This window comes from Sus scrofa, chromosome X (genome assembly GCF_054392235.1).
Source record: "Sus scrofa isolate SSC_HxYL_T2T_F1_AM1 chromosome X, Sscrofa_HxYL_maternal_Yorkshire_Landrace_v2.0, whole genome shotgun sequence".
NCBI classification, from domain to species: Eukaryota; Metazoa; Chordata; class Mammalia; order Artiodactyla; family Suidae; genus Sus; species Sus scrofa.
Window position 1 is genome coordinate 52,487,440 of NC_139401.1, and position 25,372 is coordinate 52,512,811.

The 25,372-nt window shown below is 36.7% G+C and overlaps 1 protein-coding gene across 19 annotated transcripts in view; it reads left to right on the forward strand.

Moving 5' to 3' along the window:
- Positions 1–25,372, forward strand: part of KLF8 (KLF transcription factor 8) — a 365,585-nt gene that overhangs the window by 298,326 nt on the left and 41,887 nt on the right. For 18 of the 19 annotated variants that reach the window (XM_085006125.1, XM_085006114.1, XM_085006117.1 and 15 more), the window contains 3 exon segments: positions 4,229–4,793; positions 7,566–7,677; positions 8,304–8,443. In XM_085006125.1, coding sequence (XP_084862251.1) covers positions 4,229–4,793; positions 7,566–7,677; positions 8,304–8,443 — 817 coding nt within the window. 19 annotated transcript variants of the gene reach the window in all.

Below are 25,372 nucleotides of genomic sequence, written 5' to 3' on the forward strand. Positions count from 1 at the left end.
GATTTGTAGCCCAGGATGTGAGCAATCTTAGAGAATGTTCCATGTGCACTTGAGAGGAATGTGTATTCTGTTGGTTTTGGATGGAATGTCCTATAAATATCTATTAAGCCCATCTGGTTTAATGCATCATTCCAGGCCTGTGTTTCCTTATTGATTCTCTGTCTGGTTGATCTGTCCATTGCTGTAAGTGGGGTGTTAAAGTCCCCCACTATGATTGTGTTATTGTTGATTTCTCCTTTTAAGGCTGTTAGCAGTTGCCTTATATATTGTGGTGAACCTATGTTGGGTGCGTAGATATTTAACATTGTTATATCTTCTTCTTGGATTGATCCTTTGATCATTATGTAATGACCTTCTTTGTCCCTTAAAATAGTCTTCATTTTAAAGTCTATTTTGTCTGATATGAGTATTTCTACTCCAGCTTTCTTTCGATCCCCGTTTGCATGAAATATTTTCTTCCATCCTCTCACTTTCGATTTGTATGTGTCCCCAGAAGTGAAGTGGGTCTCTTGAAGACAGCGTATATATGGGTCTTGTTTTTGTATCCCTTCAGCCAGTCTATGTCTTTTGGTTGGGGCGTTTAGTCCATTAACAATTAAGGTAATTATTGATATGTATGTTCTTATTGTCACTTTGTCAATTACTTTGGACTTGAATTTGCTGCTCTTTTTTCTTCCCTTCTCTTGTTCTCTCCTCTTGTGGTTTGATGACAACCTTTAGCATTGTACTTGAGTTGATTTTTCTTGTTTGTTTGTGTATCAATTGTAGATTTTTCGTTTGCAGTTTTTCTGAAGTTTTTATATAAGAGTCTATATATATTTGTTATTGTTTTAACTTGTTGGTCTCTTAATTGCAAGTGCATCTCTAGTGTCCTCTATTTTTACCCACCTCTTCTCATGATTTCTGATTTTGGTGCCACAATTGTGCGTGGATGATTTCGTATCTTAACTGTATGTATAACTTTACTGGTGAGCCTTGTCATTTGTGGTATTTTTGTTTCATGTTGTGGCCTTTTCTGCTTAGAGAAGTTCCTTTAGTATTTGTTGTAAAGCTGGTTTGGTGTTGCCAAGTTCTTAGCTTTTTCTTATCTGTGAAGCTTTTGATTTCTCCTTCAAATCTGAACGAGAGCCTTGCTGGGTCAAGTAATCTTGGTTGGAGATTTTTTTCCTTTCATCACATTAAGTATATCATGTCACTATCTTCTGGCCTGCAGAGTTTCTGCTGAAAAATCTGCTGATAACCTTACTGGGTTTCCTTGTGCTCAGCAGGATGCGGCTGAAGAACGGGTGCTGTTAAACTTAAGGGAAAAAATTAACATAAAACAAGACACATCTCTATAAAATTACCAAGGACATTTTTCACAGAACTCGAATAAAGTATTTTAAAGTTTGTTTGGAAGCACAAAAGACCCGGAATAGCCAAAGCCATCCTGATAACGAAAAAATGGAGCTGGAGGAGCCAGGCTCCTAGACTTCAGACTATACTACAAAGCAACAATCATCAAAGCCATATGGTACTGGCACAAAGACAGACATATAGATCAGTGGAACAGGATAGAAAGCCCAGGATTAAAGCCATGCACCTACAGCCAACTCATCTATGACAAAGGAGGCAAGAATATACAATGGAGAAGACAGCCCCTTCAATAAGTGGTGCTGGGAAAACTGGACAGCCACATGGAAAAGAATGAAGTTAGAACACTCCCTAACACCATCCACAAAAAGAAACTCCAAATGGATGAAAGACCTAGATATAAGACCAGACACTATCAAGTTCTTAGAGGAAAACATAGCCAAACGCTCTCTGACATAAACGACAGCAATATCTTCTCAGGTCTACCTCTTAGAGTATTGACAATAAAAACAAAAATAAACAAATGGGACCTAATCAAACTTCAAAGTTTCTGCACAGCAAAGGAAACCCTAAACAAAACGAAAAGACAACCCACAGAATGGGAGAAAGTCTTTGCAAGTGAATCAACTGACCAGGGATTAATCTCCAAAATTTATAAACACCTCCTGCACCTATGAATCATTTAAAATATTTTATTATTTTCAGATGTATAGCATAGTGATTCAATATTTTTGCAGATTATGTAACTTTATAGCTTATTATAAGGTAACGAGTATAATTTTCTGTGCTAGACAATGTATCATTATTTCTTATCTATTTTATACATAGTAGTTTGTATCTCTTGATCCCGTACCTCCAATTTGTTCTTCCTCCATTCCCTTTCCCCTTTGGTAACCACTGGTTTGGGTTTTCTATATCTATGAATCAATCTCTGTTTTGTATAAACAATTGTTTGTGTTATTTTTCAGATTCCACAAATAGGAGATATCATAGAACATTTTTCTGTGTGACTTAGCTCACTAAGCATAATATTCTCTAGGGTCATCCAAGTTGCTGAAAATGGCAGAATCTCGTTCTTTTTATGGCTGAATAATATTCCATTGTGTATATATACCACATCTTTATGCATTCACCTGTTGATTGGCAGTTAGGTTGCTTCTGTATTTAGGCTTTTATAAATAGTGCTGCTGTGAACACTGGGTATGCCTCTATCTTTCTGAATTACTGTTTTTTTTTTTCTGGATCTATACCCAGGAGTAGAATTGCTGGACCTACGATAGTTCTATTTATTTTTTTGAGGAACCCCATATTATTTTCCATAATGACTGCACCAACTTATATTCTCACCAACAAGATAGTAGGTTCCCTTTTCTCCACATCCTTTCCAAAATTTATTTTTAGGTTTTTCGCTTTTTTTTTTTTTTTGTCTTTTGTCTTTTTTGTTGTTGTTTTGTTGTTGTTGTTGTTGTTGTTGCTATTTCTTGGGCCGTTCCCATGGCATATGGAGGTTCCCAGGCTAGCGGTTGAATCGGAGCTGTAGCCACCGGCCTATGCCAGAGCCACAGCAACGCGGGATCCGAGCCGCGTCTGCAACCTACACCACAGCTCACGGCAACGCCAGATCATTAACCCACTGAGCAAGGGCAGGGACCAAACCCGCAACCTCATGGTTCCTAGTCGGATTCGTTAACCACTGTGCCACGACGGGAACTCCTATTTTTAGGTTTTTTGATGATAGTCATTCTGACGGGTGTGATATGACATCTTATTTGTGTTTTGATTTGCATTTCTCTGATAGTTAATGATGTTGAATATCTTTTCATGTGACTATTGGCCATCTGTATGTCTTCTTTGGAAAATGTCTATTCAGGTTTTCTGCTCACTTTTTTTGTTGTCTTTTTAAGGCTGTACCTGCAGCATATGGAGGTTCCCAGGCTAGGGATTGAATTGGAGCTGTAGCTACCAGCCTACATCACAGCCACAGCAATGCCAGATCCAAGCTGTTTCTGTGACCTACACTGCAGCTCACAGCAATGCCAGATCCTTAACCCATCAAGCAGGGTCAGGGATAGAACCTGCATCCTCATGGATACTAGCCAGGTTCATTACCAATGAGCCACAATGGGAACTCCTTCTGCTCACTTTTCGATTGGGGATATCCTTGACCTTTGAATTCATGGAACTCTTTTTAAAAATTGTGATTAGGTTGAGATTTATGTTATTTTATATATTACCCATGAAGCAACCATTCAATTAGTATTTTTAATTTTTAAATTTAGATTTTGTATGTAACACAACTGACAGTAGCATCATTATTCCTTAAGCATCATTAATTGTCTAAGACCCATGTAAAATGTTACTTCCTCCTTGAAACCTTCCCTGATCCACTAGACAGAATGAATCATTCCTTTTTCTCTTTCTGAAATACCTTGCTTATATGTCTGCTGCATAAGTTGTTATGGTGTGACTTATAAGCTACTCATATATATTCTATCATTATAGTTGGTCTGTTAGTATGTACTTCACAGCTATACCTCATTAACTTGTGCCCTCAATGGGCTTAACACAGTACTTGTAGTAGATACTCAGAAAATGTTGATGTTAATTAATCTTGTGGAATTATTGCAAATATTAAATGAAATAATTTTTATCAATTGCCTTATATTGTGTCCAGTGCTAGTACTCGATAAAGTTTCCCCCTTTTCCTATTTACTTTTTCCTCTTTTAATTCTTGCCTCATTTTTTTCAACTCCCTGTATATTCTGTCCATGACAAGAGAATAGAGATTTCTTTCTTTCATTTCTCACATGTCTCTTCTTCAGGGTACTAACACTAACTGTTTTGCACCTCTCATTTCTTTATGTATTTATTTTAGGTCACTGGCTCTGTTCAAATTAGAGATTCCCTTAAGACAACAGGCAGAGGTGATATGACATCTCCACCACTCCTAGATATCAATCCCATGGAGAATCCAGCACTGTTAAATGACATCAAGATTGAGCCCCCAGAAGAACTTCTGGCTAATGATTTCAACCTGCCCCAGGTGGAACCAGTTGACCTCTCCTTTCACAAGCCAAAGGCTCCTCTTCAGCCTGCCAGTATGCTGCAAGCTCCAATACGTCCTCCAAAGCCAGAACCTGTTTCCCAGACCCTTGTAGAGTCTACTTCAACATCCAACACAGGCACTTCAGCAAACATCCCTACCGTTCTGACTTCAGGCTCTATCCTGGCCTCCTCTCAGGGCACTGGTGGCCAGCAGATCTTACATGTGATTCACACTATCCCCTCAGTCAGTCTGCCAAATAAGATGAGTGGCCTGAAAGCCATCCCGGTGGTGGTGCAGTCACTGCCTATGGTATATACTACTTTGCCTGCAGATGGGGGCCCTGCTGCCATTACAGTCCCACTTATTGGAGGAGATGGAAAAAATGCTGGATCAGGTAAGCATTAGTGTTCCCCATTGCTGGGCCTTAACTTCCTTCATCTACTCTCTTTTTGAATATCCTATCTCTTGTTTCTTTTCACCCCCTCCAGTTATCCTTGCACACAGATTTAAGAGCAATCTTTAGTAGATACTGTTTCTACATTTCTCTTCAATGCTTGTAAATGTACAATGACTCCTTTGCTTAGCCCTTGCTTCTCAAACTGAGGTATGCAAATCTTTGAACTATGTATCTTCCTAGAACCTCTATATTATTTGATAGTAATTTAAAACTTTTTACATTTTAAAAATATTATTTATTAAGGAGAAAAATGTGATATTTGAATAATGTTTTAAGATAAAGCATAAACCTCAAAAATAAGGTGTTTTTTTGTTTGTTTTACTTTGTTTTTGGCAATGCCCATAGCATATGGAAGTTCCTGGGCTGGGGGTTGAACCTATGCCACAGCAGTCACCTGAGCCACTGTGGTGACAACGCAGGATCCTTAACCCACTGCACCAGAAGAGAACCTCTACAAAAAATAGTTTTAAGCTTACTAAGGCACCCAACCTGGGACTTTCCAGAAGGATGTGTTTAATCATCTATGCCATTAGGAATGCTTTGGTAGAAAAGTTGAGAATGTTTCTAACCCTGCATACATAGCCAGCCTTACCCCCTTACCTCCCCCAACACTGTAACTTTTCTCTTCCTTACAGGTAGAAATAGTCCTCTTTGAAATGTCCCCATTTTTCCTGTGTTCCTCTTTATCTGGCATCTATCACCATCCATATTACTTTTACACTTGCCTGTATCACAAGTGTATAGACATTCTTCCCAATTGAATTGTAAATTCCTCGAGGACAAGACTCTATCCTATTTCTCCTTGTGCATCCCAGAGAGCACAGTAGTAGATAGTACTTGTAACAAATAATTTGATGAAAAACTTGGATATTTACCTAGGACAGGGTCCATATATTTAATTTTAAAATAAGTTCAAAATTCAGAAAGGTACATTTGTCTCCCTCTCACCACTATTCCTCAGTAATCCAGTTCCCCTCCTGGAGACATATCTAATTTAGTTGTAATGAAGAATAATCAAAGAAAATTATATGTCCTCTTGAAGTGGTTCAACATATTTGGCTTCACCACATCCATAGAATTACAATAGTTTTGGATGTTCAGCTTGAGGAGGGATGTTGGGAAATTGTAACATAATTGCAGGAGAAAGATTAAAATGGTGAGAGGACTGATGATTAAGATGGTGAGAAGACTGATAAATGTTTAGCATGAATTAAAAAGAACAAAGCACAGATATGGGGGGGTTATGACTAGAAACCAAATTTTAGCTCGGTGTAAAAAAAAGCAACTTTCTAAGAGTTTTCTACCTTTGAAATTCAATGCTTTGTTATCTTTAAATGTAAAGATAACATCTCTAAATGTAGGAAAATAAAAAACAACATGCTAAGCATGAAGTTGCTGAGACTGTGCTATGTTCTTTTGAATAAAAATGTCATTATTGACTAGTGTTTAATTGTAGTAATGATAAGTGTTCATAACAATCTTATTTTTGAGATTCCCCTGAGGGAGTTAATTCAAATATGATTATCAATTCTCACATAGTGAGAGAGCCTTACAGAAAAGGTAATGGGAAAATAAACTTCTTTGTGTGAGACTTTGCTGATATCAAGGTAGTGGTAATACCAAGGGATGGTTTGATGGGCTTTGAATTCACTCCATAATATCCATCAGTCCACCACAGACACTGTAAATAAACAGAATAAATTTTTAAATTGTTCAAAGTGGTTTCAAGCTAAGACGATTAGCACAATGGTCTCCAAAATGGCATACTTACACCTTGGTGGAAGTCAAAGGGAAGTTCTGCACAAAATATTTGGAGCACAAGAAGAAAGCATAAAATTTCTCTTTGTATTTGCTCACCCTTTACATGTTATTTTGTTTGTTTTTCATAATATACACAAAATTTTGGGAGGCTAGTACATTTCTATCTCACACACATACACACAGAGACACACCCATATTTAGACACATGCTTAAAACTTTTTAGTGATTTATGGAGGTGACTGCACTAGTCAAATACTCCCCATCCCAATCTTTATTGTCACCCTTGTTTCTTCTATATAGACATTGAAGCTTTCACCAGATAGCTGACCACCTGACTGAGTTTTGTTAGGGCTCAAAAACACCAATAGTTGACAATAAATATTTGAGGGCTTCTGGCAACATAGGTGGAAGGGAAGGTGCTAACATGTATTAAGCACCTACTAGACACTAATTATGTGTCTCATTTCATTGATTTGTTTCCATTTAGGAACACAAAATCAAAGGAACTGTTTTCACCTCTGGCATGAGCCTAGGCATTGGTCTTAGAATAACCAGGGAACTATTTAGAGTTTGATTCAACAAACACACATTGAACATGACTTTTTAGCAGACCCTGTCCTTGGGGGCTGGAGATAGAGAGCTGACTCAGACCCTGATCCTGTCCTAGAGAAACCCATTATCTTATCATACTCACTATCCTTGGGAAGCTCATTCTAATGGTACAAGAATGTCCATTACTTCCCTCAAAGTAATTTCTGTAACTTGTTATGCTATAGTTTTAAATACTCTTCTTTTCCTTCCATACAAATATACATATCCCATCTTTGCTTTTTCTTTATTTCTCTATCTTGCTGCTCCTTCTCATTGTGGGCCAAACTAGAGATTCTGAAAATGATTACAGAGGCTTATATATTTGTAGCCCACACTGCTCCTTTTCTTTGCTTTCAGTGAAAGTTGACCCCACCTCCATGTCTCCACTGGAGATCCCAAGTGACAGTGAGGAGAATGCAATTGAGAGTGGATCCTCAGCCTTACAGGGTATTCAGGGACTACAGCAAGAGTGAGTACTTTTACCTTTACTTCAGGTCTGTCGCTGTGTAGATATATATGTGTCTATGGTAGAAGTGGAACAAATCCTCAGACACAGTAGTAAGAATTTAAGGACAACAAAATATAAGTAAACTGCCTTCCCAATAAAGGTATGAGATTGTGTGCACCCATGTGCATGGACATACATGTTATGACAGTTAGTGTTCTAATCGTAAATCATCAACTTCACCCTTGAAAAAAACCTGTAAATTTCCTATATAGTTGCATTCTGTTTCTTTCTGTAAATTTACAGTAGCTTTATAGTTGGTTTGTTTTAGCAACCATGTTGTATGAAAAACTCATTTCTTTAAACCTAAAAATAAGATTTAAAGCGTGAAATGCTCACACTGCTTGGGAACAGAAATCACCCAAAGAAACATTACTACCTCTGGGACCTGCACTTACTGAGTAGAGTGGCCTAATTGAGGGAATTGCTCGAACTATTTCAATTATTTCTTCTTGGGGTAGGGGGGAAGGCTGATATTAAATCTGCATAAATTAAATGTGTGTGTGAAGTGGTCCCATTATATGTAAGTCCATTTATTTAGCCTCCATTTTTAAATCACTATTTGGCCCTATCTCTCTTTCTGTGCTCAGACCAGCAGTAATGACCCAAATGCAGGGAGAAGAGTCCCTTGACTTGAAGAGAAGACGGATTCACCAATGTGACTTTGCAGGATGCAGCAAAGTGTACACCAAAAGTTCTCACCTGAAAGCCCACCGCAGAATCCATACAGGTCTGTCAATCTCCACCCTGCTTCCAACACACACACACACACACACACACACACACACACACACACACAGAATCTCTGAGAGATAAGACAGGGAAAAAATCTTGAAACAAAGGTTGATCAATTTCAACTCAGGGTTACAGTTTCCATCCATGGCTTTTAACCCTGTGTCCTATTTCTACTCTATGGTAGCTTTCATGAAAAAAAGAGCCTAAGAAAATTATTAAACCTGGTATCTTCTGAATAGTCATCATCCCCATTGAGCATCTGAGGTCCTTTCTAATTTGGAAGTTATAACACTTATACAAAGATTAAGGCATCTAAGACATCATTCTTTCCTTTGCTACCAAAGCCCCACATGTTAATTATTGAATATTGAAAAGCACAGAGAAGTTCCCATTGTGGCTCAGCAGGTAAGAACCCAACTAGTATCCATGAGGATGCAAATTCGGTCCCCGGCCCCACTCACTGGGTTAAAGATCCAGTGTTGGAGCAAGCTGCAGTGCAGGTCACAGATGCAGCTTGGATCCCGCATTGCTGTGACCATGGCATAGGGTGGCAATAGAAGTTCCGATTTGATCCCTAGACTAGGAACTTTCATATGCCATGGGTGTGCCTATAAAAAGGAAAAAAAACTCAGTGAAATTAGAGCAGGCTTTTGGAGCTCAGCACCATCTACAAACCTGTAACAAACTTTTGTTTGTATTAGAAAAAAAAAGGTGCATATTATAAAGAATAAGTAAAGCAGACCTGGGGGCTGAGGGTGGCAAAGAGGGGACAAGCATCCTGCCTATCTGAGGAAGAACTGTAACTCAACTCTAAGTATTACCAAATCTCCAAAATTAAAAAAAAAAACCCCACATCAAGATTTTTATGTGAAACATAACATATTTTGAATGCTGGATTCTAATTAAAGAAATCTTATAACACCATAGTTTCAAAGAAACCTGCCTATGGGCCAGCAGTAGCTTGTCAGTCAACAGTTTGTACCCTTTCCTTGAAGACTTTTCATCCGCAATCATCTCCAGCTCAGAGGTGAGGCTTAGACACACTGGCAAGGACGGGGCCCTCTTTTCTTATAAACATATACTGTATTAGAGTTTGTATAGAAGAACCCAGAGTCTTAGTTGCTCTGCCCCAAGGCTGTGAACAGGTGACTAATTTCCAGATTTCATTGTCCCAATATTCCCATAACACTCGTATTATTTATTAATATTTTGTTTTCTTCTCCTTCATGCAGGATGGAGGCTGATTCCACTGAATATGTACATTATGTTTAAGTATTTAAACCTGAATTTTCAGCATGCAAAAGTAGAACAGTTTACTGGACTCCCATATACCCTATAACCAATTTCAACAATTATATTAGTATATGGCCAATTTTATTTCTTCACACTCCTACCAACTCTCCCATTCCCCACTGTATTATTTTGAAGCAAATTTCAGACATCATATTATCTGTTATAAATACTTCAGAATATAGCTTTAAAAGACAAAGATGTTTAAAAATAGACACCTTATCTCTATCTTTTAAAGATATATTCTGAAGTATTTATGACAAAGATGTTTAAACATAAACCCTTATGGAGTTCCCATCGTGGCTCAGTGGTTAACAAATCCAACTAGGAATGATGAGGTTGTGGGTTCAATCCCTGGCCTCATTCAGTGGGTTAAGGACCCAGCATTGCTGAGGGCTGTGGCCCTAGAAAAGACCAAAAATAAATAAGTAAATAAAATAAAATAAAAATAAACACCTTATTACTAGCATATTAAAAATATCCTTAATATCAAATTTCCACAATGATATAATAAGTGTTTGTTTTTTAAAGTTTGTTCCAATCTGGATCTAAACAAAGTTCATACATTGATTAGCATAATCAATATGAAAAGGAGACAGGTATTCAAAAAGCTTAAGTAAAGAATGTTCTTGGTTAGAGAACGGAATAAGTTTGCCTTGTTTTAATAACTGACAGAAGTCTGGCATAGCTAGGCATATTGAGTGCAATAATTTGTGATGAAGCATTGAGGCACAAAAGTAGAAGGGAGAAGATCACTTAAGAGGCTACCGTAGTGATGCAGACAAAAAATGATGAGAGCCTGACTGGGATATTAGGTGTGAATATGGAGAGAAGGAAGTATATTGATGATTGAGGGTAAACTGATGACTGTTTACCCTCATTGGATGGAGGTGCCATTTACTGAGATAGAGAGTTTACCAGTTATTGCACATTTAGTAAGTGGGAAAAGTCCCATGGAATCCTACCTTGATATGCAACTTGGGTATACTGGTTTTTATTGTTGGTATTCTTGGAACTGAGGCAGCTAAAGGAATGCCTGATTTATTGCCCTCAATATTGCAGTTCATTGCAAGGAGTTCCAGAGAGTGATAGTCTTGTCTCTGGTAGATACTCTCTCAGCAGAGAGCCATGAGGCTCTTATTTACGTGGATATCACCTCTAGTATTCAATATGGCCATTCATCTCCTCTGAGCTTACAATCATACAAAGCAGGAAATACAGATACAACAATTTCCTTTAAACACACAGTTAAAGTTAAGCCCCAGTTTTTCATAACCTATTCACTGAGGCTCAAAATTAATCATTGATTCTTAGGAATATCTTATGCCCCAGTTATTTGTTCTGTTATTTTCTAAAGTTCTATTATTTTCATCTCCAAATAACTCTTTTATTGAGGATGTAGACATAATAGTCAAGAGCAGACATTGTGAAACTGCACTGCCTGAATTTGACATCCCAGTCACTCATTAGCTGAAAGTTACAATACCTTTCTTTTTTTTTTTGTGGGTAAAATTTTTTTTTATTTTATTTATTTTTTTACAGAATAAAATACATATATTTAAACACAATTACATTCACACAGATTATTATATTATGGATCTTAAGAAACAGATTAAGTGACTCCCTCTGGAGAAGTGGAATGGAAAATATGCTGAGACAAATAGGAAATTTATATTATACTTTATCCAATTTTGTACGGCTTTCATCCTTACTATTTAGTATTATCTATTACATTTCAATTTCTCTCTAAATATTAGTATTATATTAAAATTGTGTATATTGTGCAACTAAAATTTATAAAGAAGAAAGCCTTATATACCATTAAATATTTTATATAGAATAATAAAAAGAATAACTTAACTGGTAAGAATAAAAAATAATACACACTCTGAAAATAAGTAAAATATAAAATGCATAAATTGGTTAAAAAACAGTGTAACTATATAAATATGTCCTCACAATTTGTTACATCTTATTGATTCTTCAATATAGGTGTTACACCATTTTAGGTGATGTGATAAACAAGACATTATAGACCTTTCATTGTACCATGGAGAGAAATGGTTATTAATAATATAATTGTAGGACTGTATTATTTAATTGTACAGTTGCATTATTTAATTATAATTATCATAAGTTATGATACCATAAGTATCATAAGGAATTCAGAATCAGATGTAAGAAGACTTCAGCATTCCAAGAATGATGTCAAATGACCCACTTCATGGTGGATCATGCACTTATTTACTATGAGATATATTTCTTCTCCAGAGATTCCTTGTTTGTGTATCAATTGTAGATTTTTGGTTTGCAGTTATTCTGAAGTTTTGATATGAGTCTATATGTATATGAGATTGTTTTAAGTTGTTGTTCTCTTAATCGGAAGGGCATCTCCAGTGTCCTGCATTTGTACCCACCTCTTCTCATGATTTCTGATTTTGGTGGTATAATTGTACATGGATGATTTCATATGTTTACTGGGTATATACCTTTACTGGTGAGCCTTGTCATTTGTGGAATTTTTGTTTCCTCTTGCTGTCTTTTCTTTTCTACCTAGAGAAGTTCCTTTAGTATTTGTTGTAAGCCTGGTTTAGTATTGCTGAATTCTCTCAGCTTTTGGTTATCTGTGAAGGTTTTGATTTCTCCTTCAAATCTGAATGTAAGCCTTGCTGGGTCAAGTAATCTTGGAGGTTTTTTCCTTTCATCACGTTGAGTATATCATGCCACTCCCTTCTGGCCTGCAGAGTTTCTGCTGAAAAATCTGCCAATAACCTTATTGGGGTTCCCTTGTATGTTACTTGTTTCTTTTCCCTAGCTGCTTTCAAGATTTTCTCTTTGTCTTTAATTTTGGTCAGTGTGATTAATATGTGTCTCAGTGTATTCCTCCTTGGGTTTATTTTATATGGTACTCGTTGTGCTTCCTGGATTTGAGTGAGTGGTTCCTTCCCCATGTTAGGGAAGTTTTCGGCTATTATCTCTTGGAATGTTTTTTATGTCTCCTCTCTCCTCTTTCTGCACCCCTATAATACGGATGTTGGTACGGTTAACATTGTCCCAGAGTTCTCTGAGACACTCTTCATTTGTTTTCAATCTTTTTTCTCTTTTCCGTTCTGCATCCATAATTTCCACTAATCTGTCCTCCACCTCACTTATTCATTCTTCTGCTTCTTGTATTCTGCTGTTAGCTGCTTCTAGTGAATTTTTTATTTCAGTGATTGTGTTTTGCATCTCTTCTTGTTTAAGTTTTATATCTTGTATCTCTTTCCTGAGTGTTTCCTGTAAGTTATCCATCTTTGCCTCCAGTTTATTTCCAATGTCTTGCATCATCTTCAGCATCAACAGTCTAAAGTCTTTTCCCTGGAGGCTGAGAATCTCCTCATTGCTTAGCTGATTTTCTGGGGTTTTTCCTTTCTCCCTCATTTAAGTTATAATTCTCTGCCTTTTCATTTTGATAGGTTTTAGTTGTGGTTGCCTTTTTACAGAGAGTACAATTGTACCCTCTCTTACTTCTGGTGTCTGTCCCCCTGTGGCTGAAGTCTGTATGGGGGCTTGCTGTAGGCTTCCTGATGAGAGGGGCTGATGCCTGCCCATTGGTAGGTGGAGCTGATTCTAATCCCTCTGGTGGGTGGGACTTAGTCTCTGGATGTGATTAGAGGCATCTGTGTGCCTGAGGGGTCCTTAGGGAGCCTGTTTACTGAGGGGTGGTGCTGTGATCCCACCTGGATTGTTGTTTGCCCTGGGGCTTCTCAGCACTGACTGACAGGTGGGGCCAGATTTTCCCAAAATGGCCACCTCCAGAGATAGGCACACTGCTGATTATTCCTGAGAGCTTTTCTTTCAATGTCCTTCCCTCACAATAAGCCACATTCATCCCTGTTTTCCCAGGATGTCCTCCAAGCACTGCAGTCAGGTTTGATCCAGATTCTCATGGAGACTTTGCTTTTCTCTGGGACCCAGTGCACGTGAAAGTTTGTGTGCACCTTTTAAGAATGGGGTCTCTGTTTCTCCCAGTCCTGTGGAGCTACTGCACACAAGCCCCACTGGCCTTCAATGCCAGATGCTCCAGGGGCTCTTTCTCCTGTGCTGGATCCCTGCACGTGAGGGTTTGATGTATGGCTCAGAACTCTTACTCCTGTAGGTGAGTCTCTGTGAAACAGTTAGTTTTCAGTCTGTGGAGCTTCCTACCCATGAGGTATGGGGTTGTTTATATCCTGAAATCGCCCCTCCTACCTCTTGATGTGGCCCCTCTTTTTCTTCTGGAGTAGGGTATCTTTTTTAAGGTTTCCAGTCCATTTGAGTGGTGATTGCTCAGCCTTTAGTTGTGAATTTTGTTGTTTTTAGGAGAGAAGTTGAGCTCCAGTCCTTCTATTCCAACATCTTAATCTGCTCTCCTACAATGCCTTTCTTTCCATCAGTTTCCTTATCTGGGAATTATTAATAGTTTAAACACTTAGAGTTTATCTGGATATAAACTCACAAAAAATGTGAGCTATTATTTATATTCCTTCAATTCTAGTCTCACTGCCACAAACTTAAGCTTTTTGTCTTAATTCTTTCTTCTTCCAATTTTATAGTTGAGAATTAAAATTATTTATATTTAAAATGTAAAATTAGGTGATTTGATATATTGTGAAATATTCACCACAAACAAACTGGTTAACATATACAACACCTCATAGTTACTGGGCGTGTGTGTGAGTGTGTGTGGTGATAACACTTAAGATACACCCTCTTAGCAAATTTCAAATATATAATATTGTTAACTATAGTCATATTGTTGTACATTAGATCTTAGCAAAACAAATTTGTACCCAGGGCCAATATTTCTGCATAGCTCTCATGCTTCAGTCCCTGGTAAGCAACATTCTATACTCTGGTTCAATGAATTTGACATTTTTTTAAATTATAGTTGATTTACAATATCATATTAGGTTCAGGTGTATAACATACTGATGCAATATTTTTATAAATTATACTCCATTTAAAGATATTATAAAATATTAACAATATTCTCTGTGCTGTACAATATATCCTTGTATCTTCTTTATTCTGTAACTATTAATCACCTACCCCCATCTGCCCCTCCTCCAGATATCCTAGCCCCCATTCCTAATCCCACTGGTAACCATTTGTTTACCCTCTGTATCTGTGATTCTATATATCATTATATTCATTCATGTTTTTATCTTTTAGATTCTGCATGTAAGTGAAACTTATATTGTCTTCCTCTGTCTGAATTATTTCCCTAATTAATACTTTCCAGGTGCATCGACATTGTTTCACACTTCATTTTTTATTATTAAGTAATATTAATATATATTAAATACAAATATAAAACTTTTTTATTAAATATTGTTGATTTGCATTATTATATTATTTTCAGAGGTACAGCATAATGATTCAGTATTTTTTCATACTACTCATTCTGGGACTGTGAAAAATGTCGTAGGTATTTGGATAGTGGTTGTATTAAATAGGTAGATTCTTTGGGGAGTATGGTTATTTTATCAATATTAATTTTTCCAATCCATGAACATGGAATGTCTTTCTATTTTTTTATTATTTTCAAGTTTCTGTATCAGTGTTTTATTTTTTAATTTTTCATTTTTGATTACTGTGAAAAAAATTTACCATTTCAGCTCATCACATATTATACCTCAGAAAAGCCCTTCTCCCAGATTTTAACTGCAATGTCACAGAATCTAAGGACATTGCCTCACTTTCTTTTTTTTAACTTGTTATTTCTCCAATATACTTTTTTTCTACTGTACGGCATGGTGACCCAGTGACACATACATGTACACATTCTACTTTCTCACATTATCATGCTCCATCATAAGGGACTAGACATAGTTCCCAGTGCTACACAGCAGGATCTCATCACTAATCCATTCCAAAGGCAATAGTTTCTATCTGTTAACCCAAAGCTCCCCAACCACCCCATTCCCTCCCCCTCCCCCTTGGCAAACACAAGTCTATTCTGCAAGTCCGTGATTTTCTTTTCTGTGGAAAGGTTCCTTTGTGCCATATATTAGATTCCAGATATAAGTGATATCATATGGTATTTGTCTCTCTCTTTCTGACTTACTAAGTATGAGAGTCTCTTGTTCCATCCATGTTGCTGCAAATGGCATTATGTTGTTCTTTTTCATGGATGAGTAGTATTCCATTGTTTATATGCACCACATCCTCCTAATCCAATCATCTGTCAATGGACATTTGGGTTTTTTCCATGTCTTGACTATTGTGAATAGTGCTGCAATGAACATGCGGGTGCAGGAGTATTTTTCAAGGAAAATTTTGTCCAGATGTATGACCAAGAGTGGGATTTCTAAGTCATATGGTAGTTCTATGTGTAGTTTTCTAAGATACCTCCACACTGTTTTCCATAGTGGTTGTACCAGCCTACATTCCAACCAACAGTGCAGGAGGGTTCCCTTTTCTCCACACCCCCTCCAGCATTTGTTATTTGTGGACTTATTAATGATGGCCATTCTGATTGGCGTGAGGTAGTATCTCATGGTAGTTTTAATTTGCACTTCTCTAATAATCAGGGATATTGAGCATTTTTTCATGTGCTTGTTGGCCATCTGTATATCTTGTTTGGAGAAATGTCTATTCAGGTCTTTTGCCCATTTTTCCATTGGGTTGTTGGCTTTTTTGCTGTTGAGTTGTATAAGTTGCTTGCATATTTTAGAGATTAAACCCTTGTCAGTTGCATCATTTGAAAGTATTTTCTCCCAACCTGTAAGTGGTCTTTTTGTTCTCTTTTGGTTTCCTTTGCTCTGCAAAAGGCTGTCAGTTTGATTAGGTCCCATATTTTTGCTCTTATTTCTGTTGCTTTAGGAGACTGACCTGAGAAAGCATTTGTAAGGTTGATGTCAAAGAATGCTTTGCCTATGTTCGCTTCCAGGATTTTGACGTTGTCTTTTCTTAGATCTCAGTCTTTCAGCCATTTTGAGTTGATTTCCTGCATGGTGTGAGGGTGTGTTCTAGTTTCATTGATTTGCATGCAGCTGTCCAGGTTTCCCATCACGACTTGCTGAAAAGAGTGTCTTCTTCCCATTTCATGTTCTTGCCTCCTTTGTCAAAGATTACTTGACCATAGGTGTCTGGGTTTGTTTCTGGGCTCTCTACTCTGTTCCATTGGTCTGTCTGTCTGTTTTGGTACCAGTACCACACTGTCTTGATGACTGTGGCTTTGTACTATTGCCTGAAGTCTGGGAGAGTGATGCCTCCTGCTTGGTTTTTGTTCCTCAGGATTGCCTTGGCAATTCTGGATCTTTTGTGGTTCCATATAAATTGTTGAACTGTTTGTTGTAGTTCTGTGAAAAATGTTATGGGGAGTTTGATAGGGATTGCATTGAATCTGTAGATTGCTTTGAGTAGTATAGCCATTTTTACAATATTAATTTTTCTGACCCAGGAGCATGGGATATCTTTCCATTTCTTTACATCTTCTTTAATTTCCTTGATTAATGTTTTATAGTTCTTGGCATGTAAGTCCTTTACCTCCTTGGTCAGATGTGTTCCCAGGTATTTGATTTTTTGGGGTGCAGTTTTAAATGGTATTGTATTTTTGTATTCCTTTTTCTAATATTTCATTTTTAGTATACAGAAATGTGACTGATTTCTGAATGTTAATCTTATATCCTGCTACTTTTCTGAATTTGCTGATCAGTTCATGAGTCCTTAGGGTTTTCTACATATAGTATCATGTCATCTGCATACAGTGACAGTTTTACCTCTTCTCTTCCTATTTGGATGCCTTTTATTTCTTTGGTTTGTCTGATATGCTGTGGTTAGGACTTCCAAGACTATGCTGAATAACAGTGGTGAGAGTGGGCATCCTTGTCTTGTTCCAGATTTAGGTGGGAAGGCTTTCAGCTTTTCTCCATTGAGTATTATATTTGCTGTGGGTTTTCCATAAATGGCTTTGATTATGTTAAGGTATGTTCCCTCTATACCCACTTTGGTTAAGAGTTTTTTCATCATGAATGGATATCGGACTTTGTCAAGTGCTTTTTCTGCATCTATTGAGATGATCTTGTGGTTTTTGACTTTTGTTACTGTGGTGTATGACGTTGTTTGATTTGCGTGTGTTGAACCATCCTTGTGCACCTGGGATGAATCCCACCTGTTCGTGTTGTATGATCTTTTTTATGTGTTGTTTGATTCAGTTGGCTAAAATTTTTTGAGAATTTTTGCGTCTATATTCATCAAAGATATTGGTGTATAGTTTTCTTTGTTGGTGGTATCTTTGTCTGGTTTTGGAATGAGGGTGATGGTGGCATCATAGAATATCGTTGGGAGTGTTCCTTCTTCTTCAACCTTTTGAAAAAGTTTGAGGAGGATGGTTATCACTTCCTCTTTGTATGTTTGGTAGAATTCACGTGTGAAGCCATCTGGTCCTGGACTTTTCTTTGTAGGGAGTGTTTTTATGACCTCTTCAATTTCGTTTCTAGTGGCTGGCCAGTTCAGTTGATCTATTTCTTCTTGATTCAGTTTTGGCAGGCTGTAAGTCTCTAGAAAGTTGTCCATTTCTTACAGATTGTCAAATTTTGGCATACAATTGTTGATAGTATTCTCTCATGGTGTTTTGTATTTCTATAGTATCCGTTGTGACTTGTCCTTTTTCATTTCTCATTTTGTTTATTTGGGTTTTTTCTCTCCTCTTCTTGGTGAGTCTCACCAGAGGTTTGTCAATTTTGTTTACCTTTTCAAAGAACCAGCTCTTGGTTTTATTGATTTCTTCAATTGTTTTGTTAATCTCTATTTTATTGATTTCCTCTTTGATCTTTAAGATTTCCTCCCTTCTGCTGACTTTAGGTTTTGTTTGTTCTTCTTTTTCTAATTCATTTAAGTGTTGAGTGAAGTTGTCGATTTGAGATTTTTCTTCTTTTTTGAGGAAGGCCTGTATTGGTATGAATTTCCCTGTGAGCACTGCTTTTGTGGCCTCCCATAGATTTTTGAGTGGATGTGTCTTCATTATCATTTGTCTCAAGGTAGTTTTTAATTTCCTTCTTGTTGTCCTCATTGACCCCTTGGTTTTTTAGTAGCATGTTGTTTAGTCTCCATGTAGTAGGTTTTTTCTCATTTCTTTTCCTGTGGTTGATTTCTAGTTTCATGCCATTGTGGTCAGAGAAGATACTTGAAATAATTTCTATACTATTAAATTTGTTGAGGTTAGCTTTGTGCCCCAGTATGTGATCAATTCTTGAGAATGTTCCGTGTGCACTTGAGAAGAATGTATATTCTCATTTTTTTTTTTTTGGATGTAATGTCCTGAAGATGTCAATTAAGTCTAGCTTTTCTGTTATGTCCTTTGGGATCTCTGTTGCCTTATTGATTTTCGGTCTAGAGGATCTGTCCATTGATGTGAGGGGGGTGTTAAAGTCTCCTACCATGATTGTATTCCTATATTTTCTCCTTTTATGTCTGTAAGTATTTGTCATAAGTACCTGGTTGCTCCTATGTTAGGGGCATATATATTGATGATTGTAATGTCTTATTTTTCAATGTATTCTTTAACTTTTAAATATTGTCCTTCTTTGTGCCTTTATTTCAGTCTATTTTGTGTAATATGAATATTGCAACTTCTGCTTTCCTATCTTGTCCATTGACATGAAATATCTTTTCCTCCACTCACTTTCAATCTTTATGTGTCCTTTCCCCTCAGGTGAGTTTCTTTTAGACGGCAGATTGACAGGTTTTGCTTTTTATCCAATCTGCCAATATGTGTCTTTTAATTGGAGCCTTGAGTCTATTGACATTTAAAGTGATTATTGATAGATATGTTTTTATTGCCATTTAAACCTTGTTTTCCAGTTGATTCTTTGTTTCTCCTTCTCCTTTTCTTTTATGGGTTGCATGATTTCCATTTATTTTCTGCTTGAGTACATTTCTTTTCAGTTTTTGTGAATATAATGTTTGGTTTTGATTTGCGGTTGCCTTGTTTTTTAAGTAAATTAACCCGTTCCTATATCTGCTTGCTTTTGCTTGATAGTAATATAGGCGCAAACACATCATTAAAATAAAAAGAAAAATTTATAATTTCTTTCTTTACTTTCCCACATTGTATTATTGCTGTTTTTTTTTTTTAACATCTTCCTGTTTAGATTTGTATGCTGGCTTATTTAAGTGACTGCTTTCCAATTGTGGTTTCCTCCATCCTATTTCTTCCTTTTCTCTTTTTTTAAAAAAATTTAAAGAAACCCTTTCAGTATTTCTTTGAATGTGTTTAGTATTACTGTACTCTTTTATGTTTTGCTTGTTGGAGAAATCCTTTATTTCCCCTTCTATTTTAAATGATAGTCTTACTGGATAGAGTATTCTAGGTTGCAGGTTTTTTCCTTTCAGCACTTTAAATATATTTTGCCATTCCTTCTGCCCTGTAGTGTTTCTGTGGAGAAATCAGCTGATAGACTTATGGGGGTTCACTTATAATTAATACTTTGCTTTTCTCTTGCTACCTTTAGAATCGTCTCTTTATCTTTAACTTTTGCCATTTTTATTAGACTATGTCTTGGTGTGGGCCTGTTTGGGTTCAACTTGTTTGGGTCCTCTGTGCTTCCTGTGTCTTGTTGTCAGTATCCTTTAGATTTGGAACATTTTCAGCCAGAATTTCTTCAAATATATTTTCAATCCCCTTTTCTTTTTCTTGTCCTTCTGGAATTCTTATTGTGCATAGATTGGCCCACTTTATATTATCCCATAGGTTTCTGGTATTGTTTTCATTTTTTTCATTTGGTTTTCTGTCTCCTCTGCCATTGGGTGATTACCATTATTCTATCTTCCACATCACTAATTCATTTCTCTGCATTATTCATTCTGCTCTTTATTGCTTTTAGCTCAGTTTGTATCTTTGCAAATGAATTTTCTATTTTTTCTTGGCTCCTCCTTATATTTTCTAGTTCCTTTCTAAAGGAATGTGCATTACTGTTCATATCCTCTCTTAATGCCTTCAGTATTTTCACTATCTCCCTTTTGAACTCAATATCTATCAGACTGCAGAGGTCTGTTTCATTGTTGACTGCTTTAGGTGAATTATCTTGTTGTTTTATCTGGGAATGGTTTCTGAGCTTCTTCATCTTGCTTGTGTTTTTCTGTGAGTTTGGGGAAGCCAAACTGTAGTCTTGTAATGCTTCTTCTATGCAAAGTCACCCCATTGTATTTTTGGGGAGGGGGTTACTATTAATTTTTGGTGTGGGAGTTTGAATATATGCTCTGTTTCTTCAGTGTGAGCAGGCTTTTATTCCCAGGATGTTCAATGTGTTTTCAGGGAGAAGAAGGAAATGGGTAGGTCCAGCAGTCAGTGGCTCTCAACAGCAACAAGGACCTCTGGAGCCTGAGTCTTATCACCCAGCCAGCCCCGACCTTGTGTCTCAGGCTGTGGTGTCCAGGCCGGGGGTTCAGATGATCTGTGTGGCTCTAACTCTGCTTTGCTGTTCTCAGTCTAGCTGCTGCACTTTTCTCACTGGCTTCAAGGTCCCACCAACTCAGCTGATCTTTCCGTCAGTTAGGTGGCTTCCCAGGATGTGGGTTCCTTTTCTCTTTCACAGCTCCCTCTCAGGAATGCTAGTCCCGTCCTGATTCCTTTTCTCTCTCTCTTTTTTTCTTTTGTTCTACTCAGTTATGTCAAGAGTTTCTTGCCCTTTTTGGAGGTTTAAGTTCTTCTGCCAGCATTCAGTTGGTGTTCTATGTGAGTCGTTTTACATGTAGATGTGTTTTTTTGATGTGTTTGTGGGAGAAAGTGAGCATGGCCTCTTACTCCCCTGCCATCTTGCTCTGCCCATGTATCAGTTTTTTATAGATTCAGAGTGTATGTCTTTCGTCTCTTTGATTAAGTTTATTCCTAGTTATTTTATTCTTTTTCATGTGATTATAAAATGGTATGATTTCCTTAACTTATATTTCTGCCCATTCTTTATTAGTGTGTACAAAATCTACACTTTTATATATGTTAATCTTATATTCTGTAACTTTACTGAAATCATTTATCAGTTCTAATAGTTTTTTGGTGGAGACTTCAGGGATATATATATATATATCTATATATATCTATATCTATATATATATATCTATATATATATCTATATATATATCTATATATATATATCTATATATATAGATATATATAGATATATATATATCATGTCATTTGCAAATAGTGCCAGTTTTACTTCTTCCCTTCTAATTTGGATGCCTTTTACTTCTTTTTTTTTCTTGTTTAACTACTATAACAAAAATTTCCAATACTTTGTTGAATAAAAATGGCAATAGTGGGCATCCTATTCTTATTCTCTGTATTAGAGAAAAACCTTTCATCTTTTCTTCACTGAGTATGTTAACTGTAGGCTTGTCTTATATGGCCTTTATTATGTTGAGGTATAGTCCCTTGCGCACTTTTTAAAGAGTTTTTATTATAAATGATAAATGATGCTGAATTTTGTCAAATGCTTTTTAAACACCTATTGAGATGATCATGTGGTTTTTATGCTTCCTTTTGTTTATCTGTTTTATCACATTGATTGATTTTTGAATATTGAACTAATTTTGCAACACACTTGATCATGTGTATGATCCTTTCTATGTATTGTTGGATGAGGTTTGCTAATATTTTGTTCAGGATTTTAGCATCTATATTCATCAGAGTTATTGGTCTATAGTTTTCTTTTTTTAGTGTCTTTGTCTGGTTTTGGTATCAGGGGTGTTGACCTCATGGAATTAATTTGGGAATACTCTATCCTTTTCAATTTCTTGCTATAGTTTGAAAAGGATGGGTACCAGCTCTTTGATATGTTTAGTAGAATTTCCCTATGAATCCATTGGATCCTGGACTTTTGCTTGCTGGCAGTTTTCTTTTTCTTTAATAATAGAATTTCACTGCTAGTGATCAATCTGTCTAGGATGTCTATTGCTTCCTACTTCAGTTTTGGAAGGTTGTATATTTCTAGAAATTTGTTCATTCCAAGTTGTCCACTTTGTTAACATAAATCTCTTCATAGTTTTCACCTTTGATTTTTTGTATCTCTTTGTAATCAATGATTATGGTCTTCCTTTTTATCCAATCAACCATAATGTCTTTTGATTGACACATGTAGATCATTGACATCTGTAGAAATTATTGATAGGTATGTACTTATTCCCATTTTATTGCTTGTTTTCTTTTTATTTTTGTAGTTCTTCTCTGTTCACCACTTCTTCTGTTTTACTTCCCTTGTCAATGACAATACTTTAATAGTATGATTGTACTACTTTATTTTTAATTTTTTGTGTGTCTACTGTAAGTTTTTCATTTGTGGTTACTGTGAGTCTCATATATGTTGACCTATGGACTCATGACCATATCTGCTCTTATAAACTTAGTCATTTAAGTTCAAATACATTCTTAAAAAATCTACACTTTTTACTTTCACCTCACACAATTTTGTCTCTTTGTTTCTTTATTTATTTATGGCTATGCCTGTAGCATATGGAGGTTCCCAGGCCAGGGATCAAACCTTCACCACTGCAGTGACCTGAGATGCAGAAGTGATACCTGATCCTTAACCCACCAGGCCATTAGGGTACTCATTTTGTGATGTCATATTTTGCATCTTTGTGTTTATCTCTTACCTGTTTATTTCAGTTATAGCTGCTTACATAATTTTTGTCTTTTAATCTTTGTACTGGCTTATTTAATTTGTTGATTCTCAGTCCTCACTGTATATTTGCCTTTCCTGGTAGAATTTTCCTCTCTTATAAATTTTTACTTCTTTAAACTTAGAAAGACCCTTTAATACTTCTTTAAGCTAGGGTTAGTATCAATGAACTCTCTTAATTTTTTCTTGTCTGAAAAGTTCATCTCTCCTTTGATACTAAATGATAATCTTGCTAGTAAAGTATCCTAGGTTGCAGGTTTTTCCATTTCAACCCTTTGAGTATATTATACTGTTCCCTTTTTTATTTTCTTTAATCTTCAAGTGAATTTATCACATCTGTAGTTGTATAATGATCATAACAATCTGATTTCACAGGATTTCCATCTCACAGCGCAAGCACATCCCCCCATACCCCAAACTGTCTCCTCCGGAGACCATAAGTTTTTCAAGGTCTGTGAGTCAGCATCTGTTCTGCAAAGGTCAGTCTGTCCTTTTTTCAGATTCCACATGTCAGTGGAAGCATTTGATGTTGGTGTTTCATTGTATGGCTGACTTCACTTAGCATGATCATTTCTAGGTCAATCCATGTTGCTAAAAATGGTGGTATTTCATTCATTTTAATGGCTGAGTAATATTCCATTGTGTATATGTACCACCTCTTCTTGATCCATTCCTCTGTCAATGGACATTTAAGTTGTTTCCATATATTGGCTATTGTAAATAGTGCTGCAATGAACATTGGAGTACATGTGTTTTTGCAAGTCATCATTCTCTCCGGATAGATGCCCATGAGTGGGATGGCTGGATCAAATGGTAGCTCTATTTTTAGTTTTCTGAGGCATCTCTGTACTATTTTCCAGTGATTGCACCAATTTACAATCCCACCAACAGTGTACTAGGGTTCCTTGTTCTCCACACCCTCTCAAGCACTTATTGTTTGTAGACTTTTGGATGATGGCCATTCTGGCTGGTTTAAGGTGGTACCTCAGAGTGGTTTTGATTTTCATTTCTCTAAGACTGAGTGATGTTGAACATCTTTCCATGTGTTTTTCAGCCATCTGTATGTCTTCTTTGAAGAACTGTCTGTTTAGATCTTCTGCCCATTTTTTGATGGGGTTGTTTGTTTTTTTGGTATGGAGCTACAGAAGGTGTTTATAAATTTTGGAGATTAATCCCTGGTCAGTTGATTCACTTGCAAAGATTTTCTCCCATTCTGTGGGTTGTCTTTTCGTTTTGTTTAGGGTTTCCTTTGCTGTGCAGAAACTTTGAAGTTTGATTAGGTCCCATTTGTTTATTTTTGTTTTTATTGTCAATACTCTAAGAGGTAGACCTGAGAAGATATTGCTGTCGTTTATGTCAGAGAGTGTTTGGCTATGTTTTCCTCTAAGAACTTGATAGTGTCTGGTCTTATATCTAGGTCTTTCATCCATTTGGAGTTTCTTTTTGTGGATGGTGTTAGGGAGTGTTCTAACTTCATTCTTTTCCATGTGGCTGTCCAGTTTTCCCAGCACCACTTATTGAAGGGGCTGTCTTCTCCATTGTATATTCTTGCCTCCTTTGTCATAGATGAGTTGGCTGTAGGTGCATGGCTTTAATCCTGGGCTTTCTATCCTGTTCCACTGATCTATATGTCTGTCTTTGTGCCAGTGCCATATGGCTTTGATGATTGTTGCTTTGTAGTATAGTCTGAAGTCCGGGAGCCTGACTCCTCCAGCTCCATTTTTCTTTTACAGGATGTCTTTGGCTATTCTGGGTCTTTTGTGCTTCCAAACAAACTTTAAAATACTCATATCAGACAAAATACACTTTAAAATGAAGAACATTTTAAGGGACAAAGAAGGACATTACATAATGATCAAAGGATCAGTCCAAGCAGACATTTTAAATACCTACACACCCAACATAAGTTCACCACAGTATATAAGGCAACTGCTAACAACCTTAAAAGGCCAAATCAACAATAACACAATCATAGTGGGGGACTTTAACAC